The sequence below is a fragment of the Lissotriton helveticus genome, chromosome 5_1 (genome assembly GCF_964261635.1).
Source record: "Lissotriton helveticus chromosome 5_1, aLisHel1.1, whole genome shotgun sequence".
NCBI classification, from domain to species: Eukaryota; Metazoa; Chordata; class Amphibia; order Caudata; family Salamandridae; genus Lissotriton; species Lissotriton helveticus.
In genome coordinates, this window is record NC_136065.1 from 1,089,226,423 (window position 1) to 1,089,251,940 (window position 25,518).

General features: G+C 45.5%; 1 protein-coding gene across 5 annotated transcripts in view; it reads right to left on the bottom strand.

Annotated features, from left to right (window-relative positions):
• The window catches only part of CNNM2 (cyclin and CBS domain divalent metal cation transport mediator 2), a 1,049,463-nt gene that overhangs the window by 25,911 nt on the left and 998,034 nt on the right, over nucleotides 1-25,518 (bottom strand). For 3 of the 5 annotated variants that reach the window (XM_078643677.1, XM_078643679.1, XM_078643674.1), the window contains one exon: nucleotides 15,247-15,431. In XM_078643677.1, coding sequence (XP_078499803.1) covers nucleotides 15,247-15,431 — 185 coding nt within the window. The remainder of the gene's footprint in view (nucleotides 1-15,246; nucleotides 15,432-25,518) is intronic. The other 2 variants (XM_078643678.1, XM_078643676.1) reach the window with 1 other exon arrangement.

The window sequence follows — 25,518 nt, forward strand, 5'->3', positions numbered from 1 at the left end:
AGACCCGGCCGGGCCCTTGGTCGCGGTAGAGGACTGTTGTCTACCTCTACCCCCTTGGCGTTTCTGGAAGGGCCGCCTGTACTGCTGCTGCTGCTGCTGCTGTTGATGTTGTCCAGCAGACTGTCCCCTTCCACGACCCTGCGACCCAAACCGACGTTGGAACTGTCGGAAGGGTTTCTTCTCCTTGGGCTTCTCCAAGCCCACCGCCGTCAGGGTCTCCGCCTCGGCCTTCATCCTGGCCATCTCGTCATCAGCGTGTTTTCCGAAGAGGGTATCTCCGGAAAACGGGAGATTCGCCACGCGTTGCTGCGCTTCCGGTTTCAGTGACGTCAACCTGAGCCAAGCATGGCGTCTCTGGTGAATCCCGTGGCAGTATCCGTGCGCTGACAGCAAGGAGATGTCCGCTGCGGCGCCGATGGCCTGGTTAGAGACCAGCATCCCCTCCTGGACGATCTCCATGAAGTCCTCCTTGCGGTCTCGAGGGACAAGGTCCGCAAACTGCTCCATCGAGTCCCACAATGCCCGGTCGTAACGCCCCAGCAACGCCGAGTCACTGGCGGCCTTCATCGAAGAGGCGGACGTCCCACACGCCTTACGACCAGCAGAGTCGATCCAGCGGCTCTGCTTGTCCGGAGGCACCGTGGACGCAGGGGAGGTGGCATGAAGCTTTCTGGCAGCTGTCACGATCACTGAATCCGGTACCGGGTCCTTCCTCAAGAAGGCTGGGTCCGAGTCGGGAGCCCTGTACTTTTTTAGGATCCTGGAAGGCGCAGACTTCACCACTGCCGGCGTCAGGAACAGCTATTCAGCGGGCTCAAGGAGCCCTGGCACCAGAGGTAACAGAGGGCGAGACAAGTGCCTTTTGTGTAATGTCTCAAAAATCACAGAAGTAGAAGCTGTTGGCGCTTCAACCTTGATTCCCAACTTCGCCGCTCCACGCAGGAGAACCTCCTGAAACGTGCCAATATCGTCTATGGGAGACACCCTAGTCTCCGGCGAATCAGACAACGTGGGCGAGTAGGAACGGGTCCCAGAGGCAGAACGTGACCTGGACCGACGTCTCTTATGGTGATGCCTGGATCTTGAGGAAGATCCACGTCCACTCCTCGATCTGTCCCGTCTCCCCGAGCGAGACCTCGACCTCTTGGGTCTCGGACGTTCCTTCGGCCTCCCAGGGTCAGGAGTCCTAGGCTTCTTAGGAGTCTTCTTCGGTGGCGTCGGAAACTTGGGCATCGACACCGCCCTCGGTGGGACCGGGGGTGGAGGAGTAACCGGACGCGGGGTCTGCGGAGCCGGCATCGGAGGTGGGGTCGGGGCCTTCGGAGGCGGACCCTTCGGCAAAGTAGGCCGCGAAGGAGGTGCAGAGGGCTTCATCGGAGTATCCACCCCGGAATGCGCCGTTCCCGGCGAGCCACCATCCCGTCCGGAGCGTGGGGAGCCCCCCACAGTCCTGGGCCTGTCCTTAGGACCTCCAGAAGCCGAAGATCGGTGCCCAGACGACGACCGATGGTCCCTCGACGTCGAGCGGCCCTTCGGCGTCGACCGTTTCTCACTTCTCGACGTCGAACCGCGTCTGCGTCTCGACGTCGACCCCGACCAGATGGACGAACCCCGAAACCTCGACGACGGGCGATGGTGCCTCGACGGCGACCTCGACCTCTTCGCCTGCCTCGACGTCGACCTCTTGGATCGTCTCGACGTCGACCCTTTGGATCGTCTCGACGTCGACCTCTCGGACCGTCTCGACGGCGATCTCCTTGAGCGTCTCGACGTCGGTCTTTTCGAATGCTTCGACGGCGGCCTCGACGACGAGGATCCCCTCGACGACGATGTCCTCGACGGCGAACGGCGGTGTCGCCTCGACGGCGAGCGCCGACGCCGGGCCCTCCGATGTCGACCACTCGACGCCGACACCGACGACGAGGAGATCGACACCGGCTTCGACGGCGGCCGGAACACGTTCCTCGACGTCGACGGGCGACGTTTTCTCGACCCAGAGCCCTGGGGAGACCTGGAACTGGCCGTTGACCGTCCTCTCGACGTCGTGGTCAGCGCAACTGACCCAGACGGAGATCTTGGGCGAGGGCTGGTCTTCCTGCCCCTGGGGAGCCCCCCAGAGGCCTCAGCATGGGCAGAAGGAGCCCCTCCTGACCCACCTCGTGCCTTCAACCTTCTCTCTTCAAGTCCCTGAAGTCTGATCTTCTTCCTCTCCTTCAGGGTCCTTCCAGAGAAGCCTCTGCAGATCACACAGTCCTCAGGAATGTGGGAAGAGGGAAGGCAGAGAATACAGACCTCATGGGGGTCTGACTTGGCCTTCTTCCTTGAGCACTCCGGGCATTTGTCGAATAATGCAGGCATTATGGACAAAAAAGAGTGCAGAAACTCAGAAAGAAAGTCACCAAAGTACTTTTAAAGCACCAAAAATCGAAATTAGTGTAAAACACCAACAAAACCCTTGAAAAGGGAGAGCTCAATGCTCCAGGGTCCTGCTTGCAGGAGCCGGAAAAAAGAACTGAGGCGAAGTTGGACCTGCTATGCATTCTGGGATACTGGGAGAAGGTTCTGGAAGGTTCCTTAAAGGCACAGTATCCTAATTAAGCCACATAATGGCAACCTATGGGGCTTGTCTGTCCAGGTTCTTCTCTCTATCATTCCTGAGGGACTTTGCTGTTAAGCAAAGGGAAATCTGTACAGTCTTTGCTGTTTTGTGGATTTTATGGTGGAATTTCTAGTTGAAGTACTGGACAGTGTAGCCTTTTTTGGCTGCATTATCTGTCTTTAAATTCTCTCTTAAGTGTCTATGCATTTCTGCATTTTTTGACACTGTAAGAGATTATTTTTGATTGCTCCGGGGTCCACGCACATGGGCGGGACTATTCACTAGATTATGACTATACACAGAGATCCCCTAATACAGAATCATAGTTCTGGAAGGTCTGATTTATTATGTATGAGGGACCCACCACTCCCATGCCACAGAATTGTGTCGTCAATTCTGAACCCAGATACTTTTGAGAAGTTCTCCATGTCCTCCACCAGAACCGGTACAGCAGTCACGGAATCTCTTAAAAAGCAAATATTATAATTGGCATTTAAGACCTTCTTCTTGGTTCCACTTTTCGTAGTCACCCCTTTTATGCGACAGTGAGACCGCTATTTTTTCTTTTTCAATTAGGGGTTCAATCAATCAACCAATAATGGAATTTAAAGCGCACTACTCACCTGTGAGGGTTTCAAGGCGCTATGGAGATGGAGAGTGTGGGGGGGGGGGGGTTGAGCAGCTACATTGGGGTTATTTGAAGAGCCAGGTCTTGAGGACCTTTCTGAATTGGTGCAGTGTCGGGCTTTGTCGGAGGGGGGGGGGGGAGTTTGTTCCAGGTCTTGGCTGTGAGGTAGGGGAAGGATCTTCCACCTGCTCTGGTCCTGTAGAAACGAAGGACGGAGGCAAGGGCGAGGTCTGCTGAGCAGAGGTTTCTCTTGGGGGCATGGAAGGAGATTCGATCATTGAAGTATTGGGGTCTGGTGTTGTGGAGGGCTTTGTAGGCGTGTGTGAGCAGTTTGAAGGTTATTCTTCTTTCGAAGGGGAGCCAGTGGAGGTTGCAGAGGTGTTGGGTGATGTGGTCGTGTTGTGGGATGTCGAGGGTGGGACTTCCAGGTCGCAACGACTTTCATTCACTTCCTGGAAGTTGTGCCTGGTGGTGTTGGGTTCCTTGGTGAGGGAGAGGATGAGCTGGGTGTCATCGGCGTAGGAGACGATGTTGAGCCCGTGGTTTCTGATGATGGTTGAGAGCGGGGCCATGTAAACATTGAAAAGTGTGGAGCTGAGGGAGGATCTTTGGGGTACTCTGAATCTGATCTTTGTCGGTTCTGAGAGGAAGGGCGGGAGTCTTATTCTTTGTGTTCTGCCTAAGAGAAAAGATTGTATCCAGTTTAAGGCTTTTCCTTGGATGCCAGCATCGTAGTCTAGTGGCTAGTGTGCAGTGGGAGGCGGCGTTGAAGACTGCTGATAGGTCCAGGAGGAGGAGGGCTGCCGTGTGCCCCAGGTCGAGGAGGGCATGGATGTCATAGGTGGCGGCAAAGAGGGCGGTCTTGGTGCTGGAGGTGGTGCGGAATCCGGATTGAGAGGTGTCCAGGATGCTGTTGGTTTCTATGAAGTGAGCTGGCTGGGTGTTGACGGCCTTTTCTATGACATTGGCGGCAAAAGGAAGCAGCGAGATGGGCCTGCAGTTCTCAAGGGACGTTGGGCCTGCGGAAAACTTCTTTAGAAGGGGGGTGATTTTGGCACGCTTCCAGTTGTCTAGGAATGTGGCAGTCGCGAGGGAGTATTAATAGTTCTGCGTAGCTCGGGTGCGACGGGCAGTGAAAGATGTGCAGGCGGCAGGGGTCAGACGTTCTGTGGTTAAAGCAAAGATCAGGGGGGAAGAGGACACACCTCTCTTGTACCTCTACCAAGTCATAGTTGGTTGTCCAGGTCACATTTCAATCTAATACAAGCAGCCGGTTGCACATATTTAGCAAGAATAAATGATGCCATTAAAGAGGCAAGAGTTGTTGTGACTAGTACTTTGTTCAAATAACACCAGTCAACTCTGTTGTAGGACTTTTCCGCATTAAGCTAGAAGATGATCAGCAGAATATTTGGCTATGCTTTTCAAATTTATAGCAAGTAGGGGTTAGGAGGGCCATTGGGTAGTATGATGTCCAGAGTGTATGACCTCAATTATTGTGGATTCTGTCACAGTGTCTTGGACTGACACTGTAGCCCATATGGTTATATAGTTTTGCCAAGTGTTCCACCAAAGCATTGTGAAAGACCTTACAAAAAGAGGCCTGAAATCTATCGGACTTGGGGTTTTGTTGAGGACCACATCGCAAAGGCATTGTTTTTTTTATTTGCAGATCTGCTTATTGGAATTTACAATGAACCAACAATCAGCTGCTACTTTCCCCCAGAAAACTGGCAGGTTAACAATTCAAGCGAATGGCATTTTTATCACCTTTATCACCTGCTGGGATATGGGAGCATCAAGTTCTACATGAAGCTTGAGACACTGGGAGAGGGTTATAACTCTGAAAGTAATTGTATTGAAAGTTTTCATGAAGGACTTACCCCGTTATAGATGAGGCATTAAAATATTGTGAATGTGTTAATTTGTCTTGGGTTGCAGTAAAGTGCATTCCCTCTTTGCCCTGTAGCTAACATATATGGTTCAGATTTAGTGTGGTCCTGCACGTGTTGGTGATGATGTATCCAGATTTCCCTACTTTCTTATAGTCATTTTGGCTTGTAAATAACATTTTTCCATGCTGTTTCACCAATTAGGAGGTATTATATCATACTATTTGATTTGTGCCAGGCCAAGTATATGTTCTAGGATTATCATTGATTTTACATTATGATTCAAGTCCCAGGATGCCGGATTAAAGCTTTGAAATTCTGACATTTATTCTCCTCTCCTAGACGGATGTGAGGGAGATTAGTCTCTTCTAAATACTGCCTAGGTGGCATCCCAGATTGTTCTTTATGACAACTCACCAAAGTCAGTCTCCTCAAAATAGTGATTGATAGCCTCAACCATTGTGGACTTCAGAGCAACATGTCTAAACGCGATCTTGGTAAGCGACCACTGCCTTTCAGGAGGACTTTTAGGATTTTGAGAGTTCAAAGACATTGAGATGGGACATGATGAGAAAGAGCTCTCTAAGACAGCAGAAGCATTGGTGGGACACAATGAAAAAATATATCCTTGATTGTATAAAATGTGCAGTCACACTTGGTAACGTATTGCACATCGTGTAACCTGAAGTATGTTTTACCTCATGGCAATGAGTCAGGAGGGTGTGAAATGCACCATCTGCAATCTTTGGGAACACAGCCACAAACAATTCATTATTGTTTTCATTAAACTGAGAAGACTGTAATAGTCTGGGCCTGTGTTTCATGAAGTATTGTCACATTGATCTCTTGATCATGTAGCACCTTGAGTATTCCTTGCTTCTTCGCCGGGGCGTTTAAGCCTTATACATTGGAATTAAGTGGAATGTTAGCATTTGCTGGAAGAAGCAAATGGATTCAGGGTGAGTACACATGTATTAGTTTCAGTTGTATATGTGGCACCAATGTAAAGCAAGGTTGAAATGGTCAAAAGGGGACTTACTATTACTTCCTGCATTCCAAGGATAGCATTGCCCTGAACATTTATTACTGCGCTAACCCATTTTTTACATGCTTTTGAAAATAAACACAAACTAACAAAACTTGAACCACTGCTTGGAAGAGACTCGGATAACTGTTTAAACATTTATTTGCAACATTGGGCTTCACATTTTTGGGCTGCTTCAGGATCAATCAATGAGCAGAACCCCGACTAGGACTCACATGAAGAGCAGGACCTCCCCACGAAAACAGGGACATTACCATGGGGAGGGACCTCACAACTATCCTGATCATATCCTAATATCAATATATAGTGGCCAAAAAACCTTATGGGATTTTAAAGTTACATCGTCCTCAAGTCCAAGTCAAGTAAAAAGGCTCATCAACTGGGTGGCAAGCCATTGCAGAAAAGAAAGCATACCAGCCTTCAGCTTATTAAATAAGATGCATCTCAGCTGCAGCTCTCTGGCATCTCCTCTTTCCTTCTATAAGCTCTTTGTGAGTTTTCATTTGTGACTCATCTTCTTTTGTAGTATTGGGGCGATCTCTATTGTTGGTACAGTCTGCATCTTTTCGGGCTTCATCAGATTATCGTAGTGCATGAGCTGCCTCTACTAGTGTGAAGAGAGTTGTACTAGCTATCCCTCTTGTAAAGTATTGCACTCTGTGTGAGGGTGGACATGATACCTCTTCAAACTGTTTCCATTCCTACAGAAGGGCTTTAGTCATTATTGTTTCTTTTATCATTTTTGATAAATATGTAAAGAGAAAGAAAAAACCTTTGTTCTGTTGAGTTTGACCTCAAATTCTTAAACTCTGAGCTGCCACTTAATGAAACAGTACCATGACATGCTGTTCCATGTCGGCTATATATTATTTCTTCGGGAATGATTTTTGTTATCTTAAAGTTTTTGGGACAAGGAGGTACAGTAGGTTTCCTGTCCAGTCGCCCTCTCCTCCAGTATGTCTTGCTCATATGCCTGTTGAACAGTGAAAGTATCCACTTGGTCAATTTGCTTCCAACTTTTTGAAGATTGTGGTCTGACTCAGAGATGGTTTATCTAATATCCTGCCTCAGGGAGGTCAGTTCTGTTTTTAACGGCTTTATCAGTAGGTGAATGTCACTGTTTGTTGCTTGGGATTGAGCTTTCATTGTCAGCCACTTCTTAGAACTCTGGCACAGAGTCTGGTCCTTCTTATCTAGTTTGTAGGAACTCGGTAACTCCTTAATGTATTGGATTTTCAGGTGCTTGGCTTTCAAGTGATGGACTAGCCTACGTGGAGCTGGGTGACTAACTTTGGCAAGAAGGACGCTTGAATAGCTTGTCTGGGGAAAAAGATACATATGGAGGCTGAGATGACAGGGCCTGCAGTTCACTGAACCTCTATGCAGATGTAAATGCCACCAGAAAGTCCTTCTTGATGGTGAGAAGCCTAAGAAGGCACTTATGAAGCGGCTAAAAGAGAGCACACATCAGAAAAGTAATTAAGGTTTCATTTAGGCATTATGATTGCAGTTGGAGGAAACGTCCTGGAGACCTTTAAGAAACCTATTCAAAATAGGGAACTTGAAGGGGGAAGGTTGATCTGACAGCCACAGGAATGTGGGGATGGCAGATAAGCAACCCTTTAAGGTGCCCAATGCAGAGCCCTGATGGTCATAGGTAAGAATACGCAAGGCTAGACAAAGGGGGGAAGATAAGGGGTCAAATTGTTTGGCTGTGCACCATGCCACAAACTTGGGTCAATGGCTGGCATTTACCGTCTTGATGGAGGGCTGCCGAGCCGCCAAGATAACATCACAGACTTTGGGCAGAAGATTAAAAGCTGTCAACTGTCGCTGCTCAATCTCCACAAATGAAGGCAAAGCGTTGATAGGTTCTAGTGCACAACTATCCCCTGCTACTGCGACAGAAGATCCCCTGAAGGGCAGCCTCATTGGAGGACCGATGGCCATACTCAACAGCTCGGGACACCAGACTCGCTGAGCCCAGTCCGGAGCCACAAGGATAACTTGGGCATGGTCGTTCCTGATCTTCTTGAGAATTTTGGGCAAGAGTGGTATAGATGGAAAGGCATACAACAGGCAGGAGCGAAAAATGTCTCCGAGCAAGAGCTGACTTGGAAACTCCAGCGCACAGAAGTGCTAACATTGTGTGTTCTCGGCGGCGGTGAACAGCTCTAACCAAGGTTCTCCAGACTGCTGCAAGAGACCTTGCACCACCCTCAGGATGGAGGTGGAATTCCTGAGCCTTTTTTAGACAGCGGTGACCACATTCCCCAGGGCCGCTTAACGTTTTGGAAGAAAGGTGCATACTGCCCCCCTCTCTGAGGCTTTTTCAGGCTCCAGGGACCCCATCCTCTGGGTCCGATTTACTTTTTTAGGGAAGTGTGGGTGCATCTGAGCTTTTGCACGCCCCTGGGACCTATCACCTGGGGCAGAAGCAACTTTCGAGGCCCCCCCGTCCTGACCCATCCTATAGCCCCGGGGACCATAACTCCTAAGGCCTGATTGCAGCAGCTTCCCATGGGCCTCATCTCCTGGGACAATCCTGTTTCCTACCCTGGAGACTGAGGGCAGGGAATACATATTTAATTGCCTGCCCGCACGCTCCTGGACAGGGAACACAACTGTGCTCCCACCTGGGGTGGATCAGGGAAATAAGCTGCTCATGCCCTGTGGGAGCAAAGGAGTGTAGCCGGTTCCCTCCAGCACCCACAATGGCTGCTGGCAAGGGAGCGGGCAGGGGCCTTGGGGCACTGCTTGAGGCCCCCAATGATTTGTTATGCTGTGGGGCACCACTGGAAAAATATCTAGCTCCCGCAGGCACCCACTGTCGGTTCTGGCTGGAGAGATGGCAGGTGCAGTGGGAGCACTGGGTTTTCTCCCACACACACCAATGATGTGTTATGTAGTGGGTGCCCTGGGTTGGCAACCACAGAAAAATAATGGCCAGCTCCTGTCCACACCCTCTATAGGTGCTGGCTGGGGAGCCGGCAGGGGCCGTGGGGCTCTAGGATTCCCCCCATGACCCCAAATGTAATTTAAAGTATATTTTGACAAAGCCAGTAGGTCTGCCTTACTAAAATGACACTTTATGTTGTTACATGAAAAAGTTGGATGTGCGAGGCAGGGGATTGGGATAAGGGCTTGCCCACAGGCTAGGTTTGCTTCCAACCCACCAGAGCACAATGCCGAAAGTTGTGTGCACAGTGGATGGGTGTCTACGGGGCCTACCATCCATCCCCTGCTCCCAACCCCATTTTGCGACAAAGCTGAAGTCGGTAGGGTATGAGTGCCCACTGTGGGTTGGGAGCAGGGCCTGGCAGTAGGCCAGGTCCTGTGCTCAACCCTATGGCGCACACAAGGGGGTTGGTGATTGCAGGAGGGTTGGACCCAACATCATGCCGCACACTGTGATTGACACTTTTCTTTAGATTTAAAACAAATAATATACAAATTCACTGAATAAAACAAAGGTTAAAGTGACCTTACAGTTAAGTGAAAATGACAGTTATAATATACCATTTTAAACAAATAAAACCACTTATGTAAGTATAACTCGTACCCTATAGTAACTATAACTTGCACCCTTGCCATGCACTTCTAATTACCTCACATATTGCAACACTCATGACATGTTCCAAGGCATCATTGATAACATCACTGCAGCATCTGAAATTACATAATTGACAACACTGCATGGCGCGAGTGCGAGTAATAATTAATTTAGGGCTCGAGTTACGTTTACTTGAGATAACTATAACCGGTGAATTTCAGTGGTTTTGTTTTTTAAAAATGCATGTTTTAACTGCCATTTTCACCTAACTATAATGTTCCTTTAAGTTTTGTATATACACACACACACATATATATCACTGAACAAAACGAAAGTTACAGGGATGTTATAGTTTGGCTAAGATTTCACTCATACATAACCAGTGAAATTTAGCAGTTTTAGTTACCTTAGCTAACTATAATGTATGCCTCTGCAATGCACTGCTTATGACCTCACATATTACATCACTCATGACATGGTCAGTTTATGGGTCTTAAACATATATACTAACCTACAACAAAAAATTAATTAGTATACAAGGTACACTGCTACTAAGTGATACTACTTCTAACATATATTATGTGAGGGACTGTGTTACTGCATCCTTGTGTGTAAGTGGCTGTATGGGTGTATAAGTGTGTGTTTGAGTAGCTGTGTGGGTGAGTGAGATGCTGTGTGAGTGGCTGTATTGGTGAGTGAGTGGGTGTGTCGGTGGCTGCAGGGGGTGTGAGTGGCTCTATAGGTGGGTTAGTAGGTGTGTAGTGACTGCATGGGTGAGTGAGTGGGTGTCTGAATGGCTGTATGAGTCTGTGACTCGGTGTGTAAGTGGCTGTGTGCGTGAGTGAGTGAGTGAGAGGCTGTTTGAGTGCGTGTTTGGTTAAGTGAGTTGGTGTGTGAGTGACTGTTTCAGAAAGTAAGTGTCTGTGTGAATAGCTGTATGGGTAAGTGAGCGGATGTGTGACTGTTTGTATGGATGTGTGATGGGTATGTAAGTGGTTGTGTGGGTGTGTGAGTGGCTGAGTTGGGAGGATGTATGGGTGATTGAGTGGGTGGGTGTGTAAGAGACTGAGTAGGTAAATAAGTGAGTAGTGAGTAGCTGTATGGGTCAGTGTGAGGCTATTTGAGTGGCAGTTGTGTAACAAAACTTGAGGGGTCCCCCCTGCAAAGTACATGGAGCGGCCCCCACTCTGGATTTAATCAGGAGCCCTCAGGTCAGAGTACTTTGCTGAGGGCCCCCTGCAGCTAGGGCCCCCCGCACTGTGGAGGCCTGTGTTACGCCACTGGCGAGTGGCTTTATGGGTGAGTGACTGGTTATATGAGTGCCTGTATGGGTGAGTGAATGATTGTGTGGGTGGCTGTATGAGCGTGGGTTTGTCAGTGCTTCTATGGTATGTGAGTACTGGCATGGGTCTATGAATGGGTATGTGAATAGTTGTGTGGGTGTGCAAGTGGGTGTACAAGAGATTGTTTGAGGGTGTGAGTAGGTGTGTGAGTAGTTCTGTGGTGATGTCATTTGAGAGGTCATCAGTGACTTCACTGACCATGTCTTGAGTGATGTAATATGTGAGGTCATAATCAGTGCATTGTGGGGCGTAAGTTATAGTTAGCTCAGGTAACTGTAACTACTACATTTTTCTGGTTTTGTTACGAGTAAAATCTTACCCTAACTACAACGTCCCTGTAACCTTTGTTTTTTTAAGTGAATTTCTAAGGTTTTTCAAATTCTATTTCCTAACTATAATGTACCTGAAATCTTTTTTTTTAAAGTAAATTTCTATGGTTTTTTAACTAGTATCGCATTTGCAGTGTGGTGGAGAAAGGGGGCGGGCCTCTGACAAGCTCTCAGGAATCCCGCTGTATGTCACTTATTGGAGGTAACAGGAGGGCTTCTTGGCCCTTAAAGGCCCTCTGAATCCAAGAGGGCTTCATGCCACAACCAGTAATGCACTAGGAGGCACGTTTGCAGAGTGGTGGAAAAAGGGGACATGTGCTCCGGACACCTGTCACCAATCCAGCTGTGTGGGACTTACTGGAGGTAACAGGAGAAGTAATTAGCCCCCAAGGACCCTCAAGTGCCATGGGGACTTTATCCCCCAACTAGTAGTGCGCCAGGTGGCACGTTTGCAGAGTGGTGGAGAAAGGAGGCGTGGCCTCCGACAACCTCTCAGCAATTCTTTTGAGTGGGACATACGGGAAGTAGCAGGAGGGGTAGTTGGCCCCCAAGAAACCTCGGGAGTAAAGTACACTTCATCCTCTAACCAGTAGCGCTCCAGAAGGCTCGTTTGCAGAGTGGTTGAGATATGGGGCATGGCCTCCAAAGACCTCTCAGCAATCCCGCTGTGTGGGACTTACTGGCGGTAATAGAAGGAGTTCCCGGCCCCCAAGGACCCTCAGCATCCAAGGGGACTTCATCCCCCAACTAGTAGAGCTCCAGGAGCCGCGTTTGCAGATTGGTGGTGAAAGGGGGCTGGCCTCCGGTGGCTTGTCGGTCTGGCTTTTTTTTTTATTAGGTGAAGGGGTCCGCATGCCCCTGTTACCGGGCCGATTTCGGCACCAGAGCCAGGCCTTATGTGAAAAAAACATTTTCTAATTAAAGGGAGGGGGCCCTCTTGAACCAATCCCCCAGGGCTCTGCCTTTTTATGTATTTTTCTTTTTTTTTAAACAAATAGGGGGAGAGGGGCCACGCGCCCCTCCCTACCAGGCTGATTTCGGCCCCAGGGCTCGCCTCTATCCTGGGAGCCCTCATCCCACATCGGGCACCCACTCACAACTGTTGAGTACAGTGGGGGAGCCTGAAGCCTCCTCCTCCTTGCTTTCACATACAGGAAGTTGTTAAAAACACAGCTCCCTGTGTGTGTAAGCAATTGTGCTCTGCTTCCAGCAAGTGAGAGCATATTTAATGCTCTTGCTTGCTGGAAGCGGAGCATTTGCTGTGGCTTGACGGGAGCGGTAAAGCTCCTGCCAAGCCCGAGCAAATATCTATGTCCCGGGGGTGGGGACCCCGGAACAAAGCAGGAGCCGGCCCTGGGGGGTGGTGGTCCACTGGGCATCAATGGCTCTGGTACGGGGGCATGCAGCCTCCCTCCATTCTAATTTGTAGGGCCTGCCCTGGGGAGGTAGTAGTCCCCAGGCCAACAACAACTCAAGAGGGAGGCCGCACGCCCCCCCTCACAATTATTTTAAAAGAAGATGGCACCGGGGAGGTGGTGGTACTCGGGCCCAGGGAGGTTACAGAGGCCCCCCAATACAAATTCATTTTGGTCCCAGGGCGGTGGGTCTTTTCAGGGCCAGGGGTGGGGTGCGAGAGGCCCCCTTAAAATAATATATTAGCCCTGGGGAGGTTGTGGTCCCTGGGGCCTGTGGGGTTCCAAGAGGCCCCCTGTTTATAAATGAGTAAGCCCCGGGGAGGTGGTGGTCCCTGAGGCATTAATAAGCCCCAGGAACAGGCCCATGCGCCCACCCCTTATTATCAAAATGCCCCCAGGACCTGGCCCACCTGGGGGCCGATAACTAACGAAGCGCTGGAGCACACGTTTTGTTTTTGTCTTTTACATTTTTGTACTTTTTATTTAAAAGAATGCAATTTTGGGCCTGCAGGGTGCCTGTGGGAACCTCTCAAGAGGCTCGGGGGTCAGGGCATTTTTACCCTGCCCCCTTTTCTTTTTTTAATGTTTTTTGTGATACTCAGCTCAGGTCGTGTCTCAAGATGGCCGATATCACGTCCTGGTTTTGAAGTGTTGGCAGTCAATCAGACCGCAGCATGAGATCGGAAGGTGTCCCGGATCCTCTGCTTCCCTATATATACATATTTGGAATTTTCTATAAATAACCCTGCAACTACTTAACAGATTTACACAAAGGGACTTCCCTGAAGTAACCCTGGGTGGAGATCACGGAGTTGCACTACGCGAAACTCAGCGAAGTGCAAAAAAACAAGTGTAGCTGCACTACGCGGAGCACGATACAAAAATCCCGTTCGCAGTGATTGCACAGTGCCGGATGCTTGTCTGCACTGTGCAATCATAGCGAACTGCACCATGCACAGCATTCCCTGCTTTCCTTATCTGCCACTCGAGTAGATTTTTACTTGAGCGACAGCTTTCTCAACGCGAATGGGCTGTTTCTCAACGCGAGTGGTCGTGAGCATACGCGACCACTTGCAATGAGAAACCTGACCCCCCGCGTTGAGAAATCTTGCCGGGAGGTTGATTTTCCACGCTCACGCTCGCCAACTTGACATTGACGAACGCGAGCGAGGGGAAAAACTCCGCTCCGTGGAGTTTTTCAGAGCTCCACGTAATGCGGGGAACTCCGTGAGCTCCGCGGAGTGCGGAAAACTCCGTAAACTTCGTGAGTGGAGCGGAGTTCACTGCCCAAGGTTATCCCGAACCAACATCTATCTTTCTGCTAAATTTGATGTAATTCCGTTCAGCAGTTCGGCTGTAGCTGTGTCTAAAGTTCCTATGGAAATTAACCTCGGGAAAATGTGCTTTGGGACTCCCCCTTTTTCTCAGCCCCTCTAGACGGATCACCTTGACACTTTCAAGACAGCAGCTGAAATGAGCAGAGAATTGGTCCTGAAAAGTTTGCGAGGATTCATCAAACTACGCCGAAGTTATTGGCAAATGGAAAACTCTCTTCCTATGGAAACTACATCCTAACTATAACTACCTACTGGTGGTGTCCGCCAGTAGATAATACACACACACACACACACATTTATAGAGAGAGAGAAATCCATAAAAGGGCACTGAAGGGACTAAAAACCATTTTGCTATATTGAAAATAATTCAAAAGGGTGATTGCCGGTTTGAGATAAATAGGGATGTGTGGAGCCTGACAAGGGCATGAGATTGCTTTCCTCACAATTGTGCTGTTTCCAATTTATACATTTCTGTGCGTTTCTACCAAGCTAGACCATCTGTTCACCATTTGCATAACTTATAAAACCTACAGTTACAAGTACAGATTCCTGATACATTTATAGCTTAATATCCTTAATAAACTAACTTGGTATATTTCCTAGTTGCCACACTAACTTTAAACTGAGCATCTCATTGAAATGAGGCCCTTAATTTGTGCGCTCTCCTAACTTCTCAAACTTGCACCTGATTATACAATACATTTTAAATGATTGCTGTAAAAAGCTGACTGCATTCTGAATGATGTAATGTTACTGTATCTTACATTTACGTATAGTGAGTGAGGTACACAAACTACGATGTATGAATGAAGAAAAGATGGTAAGAAGTGTTCACAGTGTTGACGCCGATGTACAAAGGGCAGAGATAAGGACCTGGGCTTTTGGCATTTTCAACGTCGTTGGGAACAATTACAGGCTGCTTATGGGTATAAACAGAATTATTGTAAATCCGTTTTCATCTTAACATTTTACTGCATTTGGCGAAAGTATATATAATCATTCAATCCAACAAGTTACTGAATTTACCACCACCTCTTCGTGCTCTATTTCCCATATCATCTCTAAATAAAAACATCAGCGTTAAAAAATGGTGTTTCTCGCATACCTTTACAAACTGTAGATCAGACAGAGCTCGCACCGTGTAGTCTGGGATGTAGATCTGCAGGAACGATGCATTCAACTGGTTGTTACTACTCCCTAGCGTTGGTGTCACTGCATCAATGCGGTCACTTCTATTTAAAGACTCCGAATGATTCAAGCCACATGGACGTGGAGGGGACTTGTTTTCTGCTGGAATAGGTTACAATTATGGGATACGGTTTCAAGTACACAGAGTCAAACCTATGTACTCAAACAAATAACACAATGCTTTCAAAGACTCGAAGAGTTGGACATTTTCCAATATTTTCATTATTTTCACCAAAGCACAAAGGAAGAATTTATGGTGAGGGGTCGAGAAGCTATGCATAGAGACAACTTTTACAACGGTAAACTATTTTGATGCCAATTCCATAAGTAGTTTATAATCAGGGCCTGTATTGTTGTGGATTAAGTCTGCCCAAAACACACTTTGCGTACTGACTATATCATATATGTCAGAACTATAGGACCACTTTTGTCAAATTTAAGGTGATTTTAGATATATACGATTACTGTCTTTTACCAACTGAATATATAAAATGCCATACATATGGGTTCGTGGTTCTGGAATCCTTTGAGAAGTGTAGCGGGTACCATAAAAGAATGATATTCTGGTGAAAATTACGAACATTCAGAAAGAGTCCCTTACTTATAAACTACAACATTGTAAAATCCAGAGTCATATTAACATCAGACATCTTCACAAATATGACATTTTCTTTGAATTCCTTTAAAACATTACTTACCTAAAATGTATATTCATCGGGACGAAAAAAATTAAAGTAACTATCATAGATTCAGGCTTATCACCTTTGCTTACCCAACGTAACATTTACTCTTATAACATAACAACTTGCAATTCAACTTGCTTTAAGAAAAAGACACTAGCCCAGATTGATCAAATATATATTATCTTTTAAATGTGACCATATTACTGAGGAATTCATATTTAGGTTTCCATGTGCCTTGATATAACTAACTACTGGTCTTTTTATGCAGTTATAAAATTATAGCTCCGCCTACTTTTCAGAGTTGTATTCACACTGCCTGGTTAATTAGAAAATGCCACACTCGGATGGGATCTGAAAATCTACTGGGTTGATGCTATTAAACCGTCAACTTGGATGGCATAGTCTCCGAAAATAGTATCACGTGTACACAGTGCAGGCACGAACTTCAAGTTCTTCTTTTGATATTAGTATTTGTTTTTCAGCCATGTCATGATGCTCTGTAGTTTTGCCTTATTGCCTTCAATCCTTACTTAACTTTGTCAGTACCCAGCTTCTGAAATTCCTGAGTACACAGTAAATTGTGGTTAATGGAACGTTTTAATGCCTTATCAATCTGGGTAAATAGGAAAACAATCCGTTATTCCAACTGGAATCTGGGAAAATCTTACAAGAAAATAAGTGCAACTTCTGTTAAATATGTTTGAATGGGTGGGGAGCTGAAGTTTAACAGGAACTACTACTTTATTATAGCAGCAGGAAACACATTGTGGGTAAAGATGATGTTCTCTAGGCTGATAAAAGCCAAATCATATTATGTTGGGGGACTCAATGTGCTATGTCTACAGTTTACATTAGTTTGGCCAATATACCTTTTTTTATGGAGGGCTGTAGCTATAATTAGTACAGCAGGCTGAGACGGGTATGGTCCCAGACATGTGTGGTGTCCTCTGTACCCTAATTATGCCTTTCACTGCCCAAGAGGAAGTAAAGATGGCATTGTCCTGCTTGCATTAGTGCCAATGGCGTTTGTGAGCCTCTGTTTTCATAACTAAGGTGCTTGCAACACTGAAAATGCGATGGAATCAAATGCTTGGGCCAATGCCTCTTAATCATTGGACAATTTCTGTGCAGCATTTCACAAAGGGACAAACAATGTGAATCAGTCTTTGTCTTAAAAAAAAGACAGTAGTGCCTGACCTTCTAGGCCATGCCCAATCAGACAGCTATTTAGGGCTATTTGTGACTTTATACAGAAGGGAGCTTGTCTAGCAGTAAGGCCTGGACAGCCCTTCTAGGGGGTGGCCAATGTTATCTTCGAAAAGGTTGCTTCCTTTCTTAGATAGCACAGATACGCTGCAGACAATGTAATGCATATGTATCCATTGAAATTCCCAGAGATAAAAAGTAATTTAAAGTACTTTCATCCGTAACTCTTTTGTTATCTCAAACTAAGTTCCAAACAGAAGGATGTTGAGATGAACTTCAGGTATTGTTTGCTGCTGAACATCAATACTGAAAGTTTATCCCACGGATGGTTCGTGACGGTATCCAGGAAAGTTGTCAGACTGGACATCATACTTAAGACTTGCTGTAGCTATAGAGGTCAAGGATTATCAGGAGTGAAACTTGTGGATCCCACTTACAGCTCTCTATATATCCTCAGTCTATTAATTGACTATACATATACAAATGTTCTTATTTCCCAAATTAATTAGTTATATAAATTACAACCATGCATCTTGTCAGGCAAACGATTTTGTTTCCATTCAGTCCCCACAAGTCTTTAACGTAATAGCAAAAGATGAACATTTCAGTACCTTTCTTTCTCCCCTCTGCAATACCTAGAACCCAGGAGCGCTAGTCTAAACCAACTCACTTTATACGTCAAATCAGGGAAGGAAATCAAATGAACATTGGTGCCCTATAACATAAATTCCACGTGCAAAACAACATCTAATCGGGTACGCAAAAGCTTCGGTCGATCAGAATTTTGTTCCAGGAACATTATGCAAGTTTTATTGCTGAACAGAAAAAGTAGAGTCAACGCTTTAAGGCACCTTCCAATCCAATGCATCAAAATTATCAGGAAATCAATCAATTAAGTAAATGGGCTTACTAAACAATTGTATCAAAGGAAAGTTAAAGGGCGTTATTACAAAATTCACAAGTAAGGCGATACAGGGTCAAGGCCATATAGACTCTCAATTTACAGTAATACAGAGAAATGTAAAATCTGAAATTATTAAGTCCCAAATGAACTGCAAAATCAAGAAAGTAACGAACAGAACTGGCACACAACCAAAATAAGGGGTTTTTATATATTATTTTTGCCTAAGAAATTAACAGAAACTGCAGAATCACTGTGGTGAGAATAAACGTTATTTCACCAGCAAATCAGAGCACATCTAAAATAAACGTCATGCTGCCTTAGCACGTAAGCACTATCCCACTACATGAATAATAATTCTACCCCCTCTATGCAAATGTCGTCCAGAACTGCTAGAACAAACAAGATACATTAACAATAATGTGCTTTAAAAATTAAAAGTGATACAAAAGGGGATGATGGACGGAGCGTTTGAGCAAATCAAACACTCACCCCCAGTCAACTGATCTGGGTTTAATCCATCACCATTCTTTAGCCCACTCAGCCACCCCATTTCAGGCATGGCTATATGCAAATCAGTCTGACCCTGTGCCTCATGGGAACAGTCCAGCCCGAACTGCCAAGCCATGTCTTCCATGGATCGGAAACAAGCATCCTGGGACCGGTTTCGGATTCATAATCCTCATCAGCCAGGCTATCTTGAATCCAGTGGCCAAGTGAGCAAGGGACTCACGTCTGAGCATACCCTGCCACACTTAGGGCGAACAAAGCGATACAAAAGGGGATGATGGACGGAGCGTTTGAGCAAATCAAACACTCACCCCCAGTCAACTGATCTGGGTTTAATCCATCACCATTCTTTAGCCCACTCAGCCACCCCATTTCAGACATGGCTATATGCAAATCAGTCTGACCTTGTGCCTCATGGGAACAGTCCAGCCCGAACTGCCAAGCCATGTCTTCCATGGATCGGAAACAAGCATCCTGGGACCGGTTTCGGATTCATAATCCTCATCAGCCAGGCTATCTTGAATCCAGTGGCCAAGTGAGCAAGGGACTCACGTCTGAGCATACCCTGCCACACTTAGGGCGAACAAAGCGATACAAAAGGGTATGATGGACGGAGCGTAAAAAAACGATGGATTTAGGCCCAGATCCTTGTACTGGGGTGAATGTATGACATTGTTCTACATTCTGTCCATCAACTGTGTTTTTTGCAATTTTCACCCTGAGTGGGCTGGGTATGCTCAGACGTGAGTCCCAGGCTCTCCACACCACTGGAGTCAAGCTATCCAGGCTGATGAAGGCTGATAGCCAGAAACCGGTCCTTGGATGCTTGATTCCGGTCTGGGAAAGACATGGCTTGGTAGTTCGGACTGGACTGTTCCCATGAGGCACAGGGTCAGAGCTGATTTGCATATAGCCAGTGTCTAACCCAGGGTGGTGTGGAGTGCAAAAAAACGATGGATTTAGGCCCAGATCCTTGTACTGGGGTGAATGTATGACATTGTTCTACATTCTGTCCATCAACTGTGTTTTTTGCAATTTAAAAATTAAAAGGGCACAGTGAATCATCGGAAGGATCTTGAGATTAATGTTGCAGTTTATAAGTGAGCAGAGAAAGTTAATTGAGAGCAGCCTTAAGAATGATAGTGTGTTGGACTTGGCCCTCTCTGCAGGGTCACTCCAAAACCTTTTGCCTTCGCTCCTATCTTTGCTGAATTGTTTTTGTGCGCTTTAGGACTCTGTGCACTTTGCCACTGATAACCAGTGCTAAAGTGTTTGTTCTCTCGGATTAAAACATGGTAACATTGGCTTATACCCAATTTGCATATTTTATTTACTTATAAGTCCTAGTACAGTGGCACTAAATGTGCTCAGGGCCTGTAAATAAATGCTACTAGTTGGGTTGCAGCCCAGAGGCAGGGTGCAATGCATTAAAAAAGTAGGATATGTACTTTTGTTTATTCTGCAAATAACTAAAATCTCCTGTTTGGACTATTACATTTCAGAACTAATACATTTGTTTTCTGCAATGTTTGTATATTGTTTTTTGTTCAATATCTTGGTGGAACAGTGACATTGGGTGGGAGTAATGTATTGTAAATAATGCTCATACTGGTCTTTTGTGTATGATGATATTTATTTTTAATGCTATAGGTAACGATGGAAAACATAAATGGTGACCACTGCTTTTGAATATAGTGGTCAATTCAAGTCAAGTTCAACTTTATGCGGATTCCAAAAAATCCATAAAAGCACAATCACAAATTTACAACAAAGTTGATAAAATTGATTCCATATTAATCAGTTTACAATATTGTACAATAGCAAGTCGTCGTTTTTGTGTGGTGTTTCGGCTGTACTTGGGGTTAGGGAGAGACTGCCTTTATTAACACTACACAAACTATGGTAGACTCCCGATAACCATGGAATATCCATTCCTCTCTCACATTTAAGACAGTCGCTAATAAATCCGCTAGTTAAAGACGCAGCTTGATTCCTCAAAAACTGATAACCAGAAAAGAGCTGGGCGAGCATTAATAAAATCATTAATAAAATTTAAATTAAGTTCCCTGTGACAAATATATTGAGGGGTGAAGATTGGGACACCCAACAGCTTTCTGCAAAACCTATTTTCCTCTAGCTGAATTGAGTGTGTATTCACATTGCCCCAAATCTCAGCCAATCTGGTCAATTCAATTCAATTAAAAAAAAGCTTTATTGGATTGATTAATAACAATCATAAAAGCGAACAGTTAAAAACACATGAAAAATGTATACTTTAAAATTCATTACAAGTGTTACATAAAATCCAATAGATAAAACAGAAACCCTCGTTTCGTTAAAAGAAGCAGTCAAATAGGCACACATTTCCAGAGGCTCAAGACTTTTTTCAAAAAGACTGTAATCCTTAGAACACTATTCTCATTATCTAAGAATTGTAGTGCCAGAAGGGCAGGATGACATTGACAAAGCCCATACTGTTTTAGTATAGGTGTCAGAAACAGACTCCTTACGGAAGAATAAAATGTACAAAAAAAGATAACATGGATCGTAGATTGAGGAGAAATGTTGTCACAGGGGCAAAGCTGGAGGTCTCGTGACCAGTCATTCACAGCAGGAAAAGTGACTAATCTATGGAAGACCCCCAACCTAAAACAGTTTAATAGGAACCTATCATAAGCGCCAGGAACATAGATTTGGTAGGGTTGAATATTAAAAGTGGTTAAAACCAATTGATTGTGTAGGACTGTGGGTTTTAAAATCTCAGATGACATTCGGTGAGTATCCAACAGCAGAAGACCCTCAATTACTTAATTCCATTCTAGTTACTGCCGTGATGGTGGTGGGATAAGGAAAATAATCTAAATGGCCAAGATCTCTATAGAAGTTATAAACGTATCTTAGCCATGGTATCCTCATTACACCTTCCAGTTTTAAAATATCTAGAAGAATATCTCTATTCAATTTGGTTTCCTCTTTCATCCACAGCCTATGCCAAAGTAGCAAAGGCTCCAGTTTAATTAAATCAGAGATGAAGGGAAGACCTAACTCTGCATGACAAATGCATTCTGAGGTACCACTCGGGACAGCTAAGATATATTTTAAGAAGGAATTTTCTACTGTCTGAATAGGGGAGAGGTCAGCAAACCCCCAAACCCCACTCCCGTAAACTGCAGCAGAGACACACTTTGCCTTATATATTTTAATAAGTTCTTCGGGTGGTCTTTTACTCAATTTCCTGGCAAAGGTAGTAAGGGCAGATGTGGTACGTAAAAGTGCCACTTTTTTAGCTGCTACAGCTTGTGCCCAGGTGTCACTGTGGGCAAAAAGAATGCCCAAATAAGAGAATTTATTTGTAGCCCGATCTTTTGTCCTGCAACAAACATATCTTTATTTTTCTTAAAACCCCTACCACAGCGCATAATAAACGTTTTGGAAGAGTTTGCCCTTAATCCTAAGTCTTTCATAGAAAGGGAAAAACTATCCAGAACGCACTGAAGGCCCACTTGTGTACGGGACATCAGCACGGCGTCATCGGCGTACAAGAGGGCTGGAAATGGGCGGCCGGCTACTTGAGGGAAGTCTTGGTTATCTTTAAGCAGAAATTCCTCAAGACCGTTTATATTCAAGTTAAAAAGTAATGGAGCCGAGACACAGCCCTGTCTGTCTCTGCTCCTGATTGGAAAAGCAACCGAGCACTCGCCCTTCAAACCATAATGCACACGTGCCTTAACATCACTATAAAAACTCTTAAGAAAATAAATAATGCTTACATAAACCTCTAAAACTTCAATAATTTCCATAGTTTAGTGTGAACAACACAGTCAAAAGCAGCTGTGAGATCCACAAATGCTAAGAATAGGTTCCCTCTCCTAGCCCTTGTATATTTGCCCACCAAAAGGGAAAGATTCAAACCCTGCTCTACAGTCCCAACACCGGACCGAAAGCCATATTGCCGATAGAATAGAGTTCTCGTCGGCCCAGTCCTGAAGACGTTCCAATATGACCCTGCCCGCTACCTTCGTTATAGCATTTTACAGGGAGATTGGTCTATAACACCCCGGGTCTTGCCTGTCCCCCTTTTTAAAGATGGGCACGATAGTAGACTCCACCCAGGTGGGTAGGAAATCAGTACTACAACTAGCATTATTCACCTGCACCAGTACAGCCCCCTACAGAGGAATAATTGACTTAAACATATCTATGGGGACCCCATCCGGGCCAGGAGCCTTACCGCCCTGGCTTGCGTGTAAGGCCCTCTCTACTTCCTCTAAAGTAAACATTAGTTCCTTACAATGTGGGGGATAGTTTGAACCATGGGCCTCCTGGACGCAGTTGTCCCTCATGACAGAAGGTTCAACACCATTATATACCTCAGCAAAGTGCTCGATCCACTGTTCCTCAGTAATAGTTATCTCAATTGTAGGGCCGAGTTCCTTAGATAGAAAGGGGGACCTAATTGCCTTCCAGAAAGCCGCACTATCCTTTGCTGCTGAGGCTAAGTGCAGTGTCTCCCATGCCTCCTTCCTCAGTATGTTTTTCCTATCCCTTACCGCCTGTTTGTATGCCCCTCTAGCTCTCCTAATACCTGGGATGCTTCTCTGGATTTTGTGCAGTTCTTTTTTTAACTGGGAATAAGCTTTAGTGCACCTCGAGTAAAACCATCCATTCTGGGGTCTATTACTCTTTTTTTGCCAAATGAGAGACTCTCTTATTACATTAGTTATTACGAAGAAGGATGCTAGTAGAGTACCAGGAGCAGCTTTTTCACTCAAGCATGTCTCTATATCTGATTTACATTTGCCAATAACTGATTTAATCAGCGCTGTTTGATCTGTCATAGCCCATCGGAGGGAGTATCCATTAGTACTCCCAATGGCTATATTCTCCAATAGTCGATCGTTGATGTTAGTTCCAAAAATGTTCCTGGAGGGTAGTGTGATGGTCAATCAGAGAGGGAAATGATCACTAAGTGAATTCTCAGAGACATAAAAGGAATGAAGGCTTTGCGCATGATTACCAGATGCTAAAAAATAGTCAATAGTAGAACAGCAACCCCTACCATTGTATGTCCAAGGCAAGGGAGCTGGTGATGGACACAATTCATTTACAAAGTCTAAATCAAAACTAATAATAAGTTCATTTAGCTGTTCCCCCAGAGAGGTACGACTAAAATGGGATGAACATGCACCTCCTTCTCGTAAAATTCCGCATAAGTTATCCCCAGCATTGCCACATAACGTACAAATGAAATCCCCCACCAAAATTAGCATTATATCTTTCCTCTTGCTTTTACCAAGTAATTTCAGTGATTGGGACATATTTTTAATGGCAGTACCCACTAGACCTGGGGGAATATTGTTATAGGAGTTAACCAAAGCTATGGAAGATGTTATATCTAAATGCAGCACAACTAGTTGATGATAATTATCATTAGCGAGCTTTGTTATTTTCTTTAGATTCATGCTATTTGACAAGTACTCGCACAAACCACCCTTTGCTCTACCACTCCAACCATAAACAGCTAGAACATGATAAGTCCTATACCCATTTAGGTGGATCGCTTCCTTAGTCCATGTCTCCTGAAAGCAAAGAACCTCAAATTGTGCAATAAAATCTCACCATAATTGTGTATTTAGCTTTGATCGGATTCCAGCGATATTCCACAAAACAATGTGGCAAAGAGGGTGTTCAACAACAGTGGGGTAATTATAGGGGAGAGTTGCAGCCCCTGATGAAACCTCATCTAAGTGAACAAGTAGAGGCAGGCCATTAGACATATCCTGGGAGTTAGCCAAAGTCTTATTGCAAAGATCCCTAAGCCCTTGAACCCCATCACTCCCAGGTTCTACTGAGGCCTCATTTGAATGTCTAGATGGAGAAAGAACAGTTGCAGTGAACTGGGGATCAGCCTGAGTCTCCACCCTCATGACCCTAGACCCACAGGGCACGACTCTGCTACTTCCTGCAGTAGATTTAGCAGCAGTATCAGCTTTATCCTTTAGAATCAGGCACAGTTTATCCCCAGTGTCATATCGGCCCATTGCGGAGTTTTAATAAGCAAAGGTCACAGGGTGGAGTCAATCATTACCTTCCAGGGAACTTAAAGCATCAAAACTATTGTGTGTTGGGATAGAATATCTGGGCTGCCTAGTTCCCAAATAATTGTCTCTTGAAGGCTGGGGACCTAAGTTCATTACGGGGTCTAAGGGGCGATAAAAAGATCCCAAGGGTAATATGTTTATATCATTAGTATTAACAGGCCCATTGTAACCCCTCTCAATGATTGTACGTACCAGGAGTGGTGACCTAAAAGTTATTACAACGCAGTCTCCACGTAATGATTTAGGGGAAGTACCAACCCACCCGATCCTTCGTACCATTTTAAAATCTGAAAAAAGAGGATTTTTCAAGCTTGTCCTCGAGGTAAGAAAATAAAGTGACTTGGTCCTTAACGTTGACCAGTGTTCAGAAGCGTTGTGTGATAGAGGGAGAACATTTGCCAAAACAACCGTATTCAGTGTGGCTTCTGGGGGTAAATTTGAGTTTTGCAATGGATTATAAGAATTATCTTGATAACCCTGATAGTTTATGCCATTTGCAGCTACATAGTTACTTCCACCTCTCAACCCCTCAGGCTGTACTCTTCTTTCTGTACGAACAGGGTTATTAGGGATTAATGTAGTGGTGTCATTCTTGTGTTGCGTTTGTCCAGCAGTAATAAGATTAGAGGATGGACCAGCAACATGGCCTTCCGCCCCACTGGACAAAGAGAATACAGTTGGGTTAATACCAGCTGTCTGTACAGGTAGGCATTAACTGCGAACCAGCTCCTCCATTTTGACTAGCAGGACTTCTATATTAGTTATTTTTAAAAGGATGGGTTCCAGAG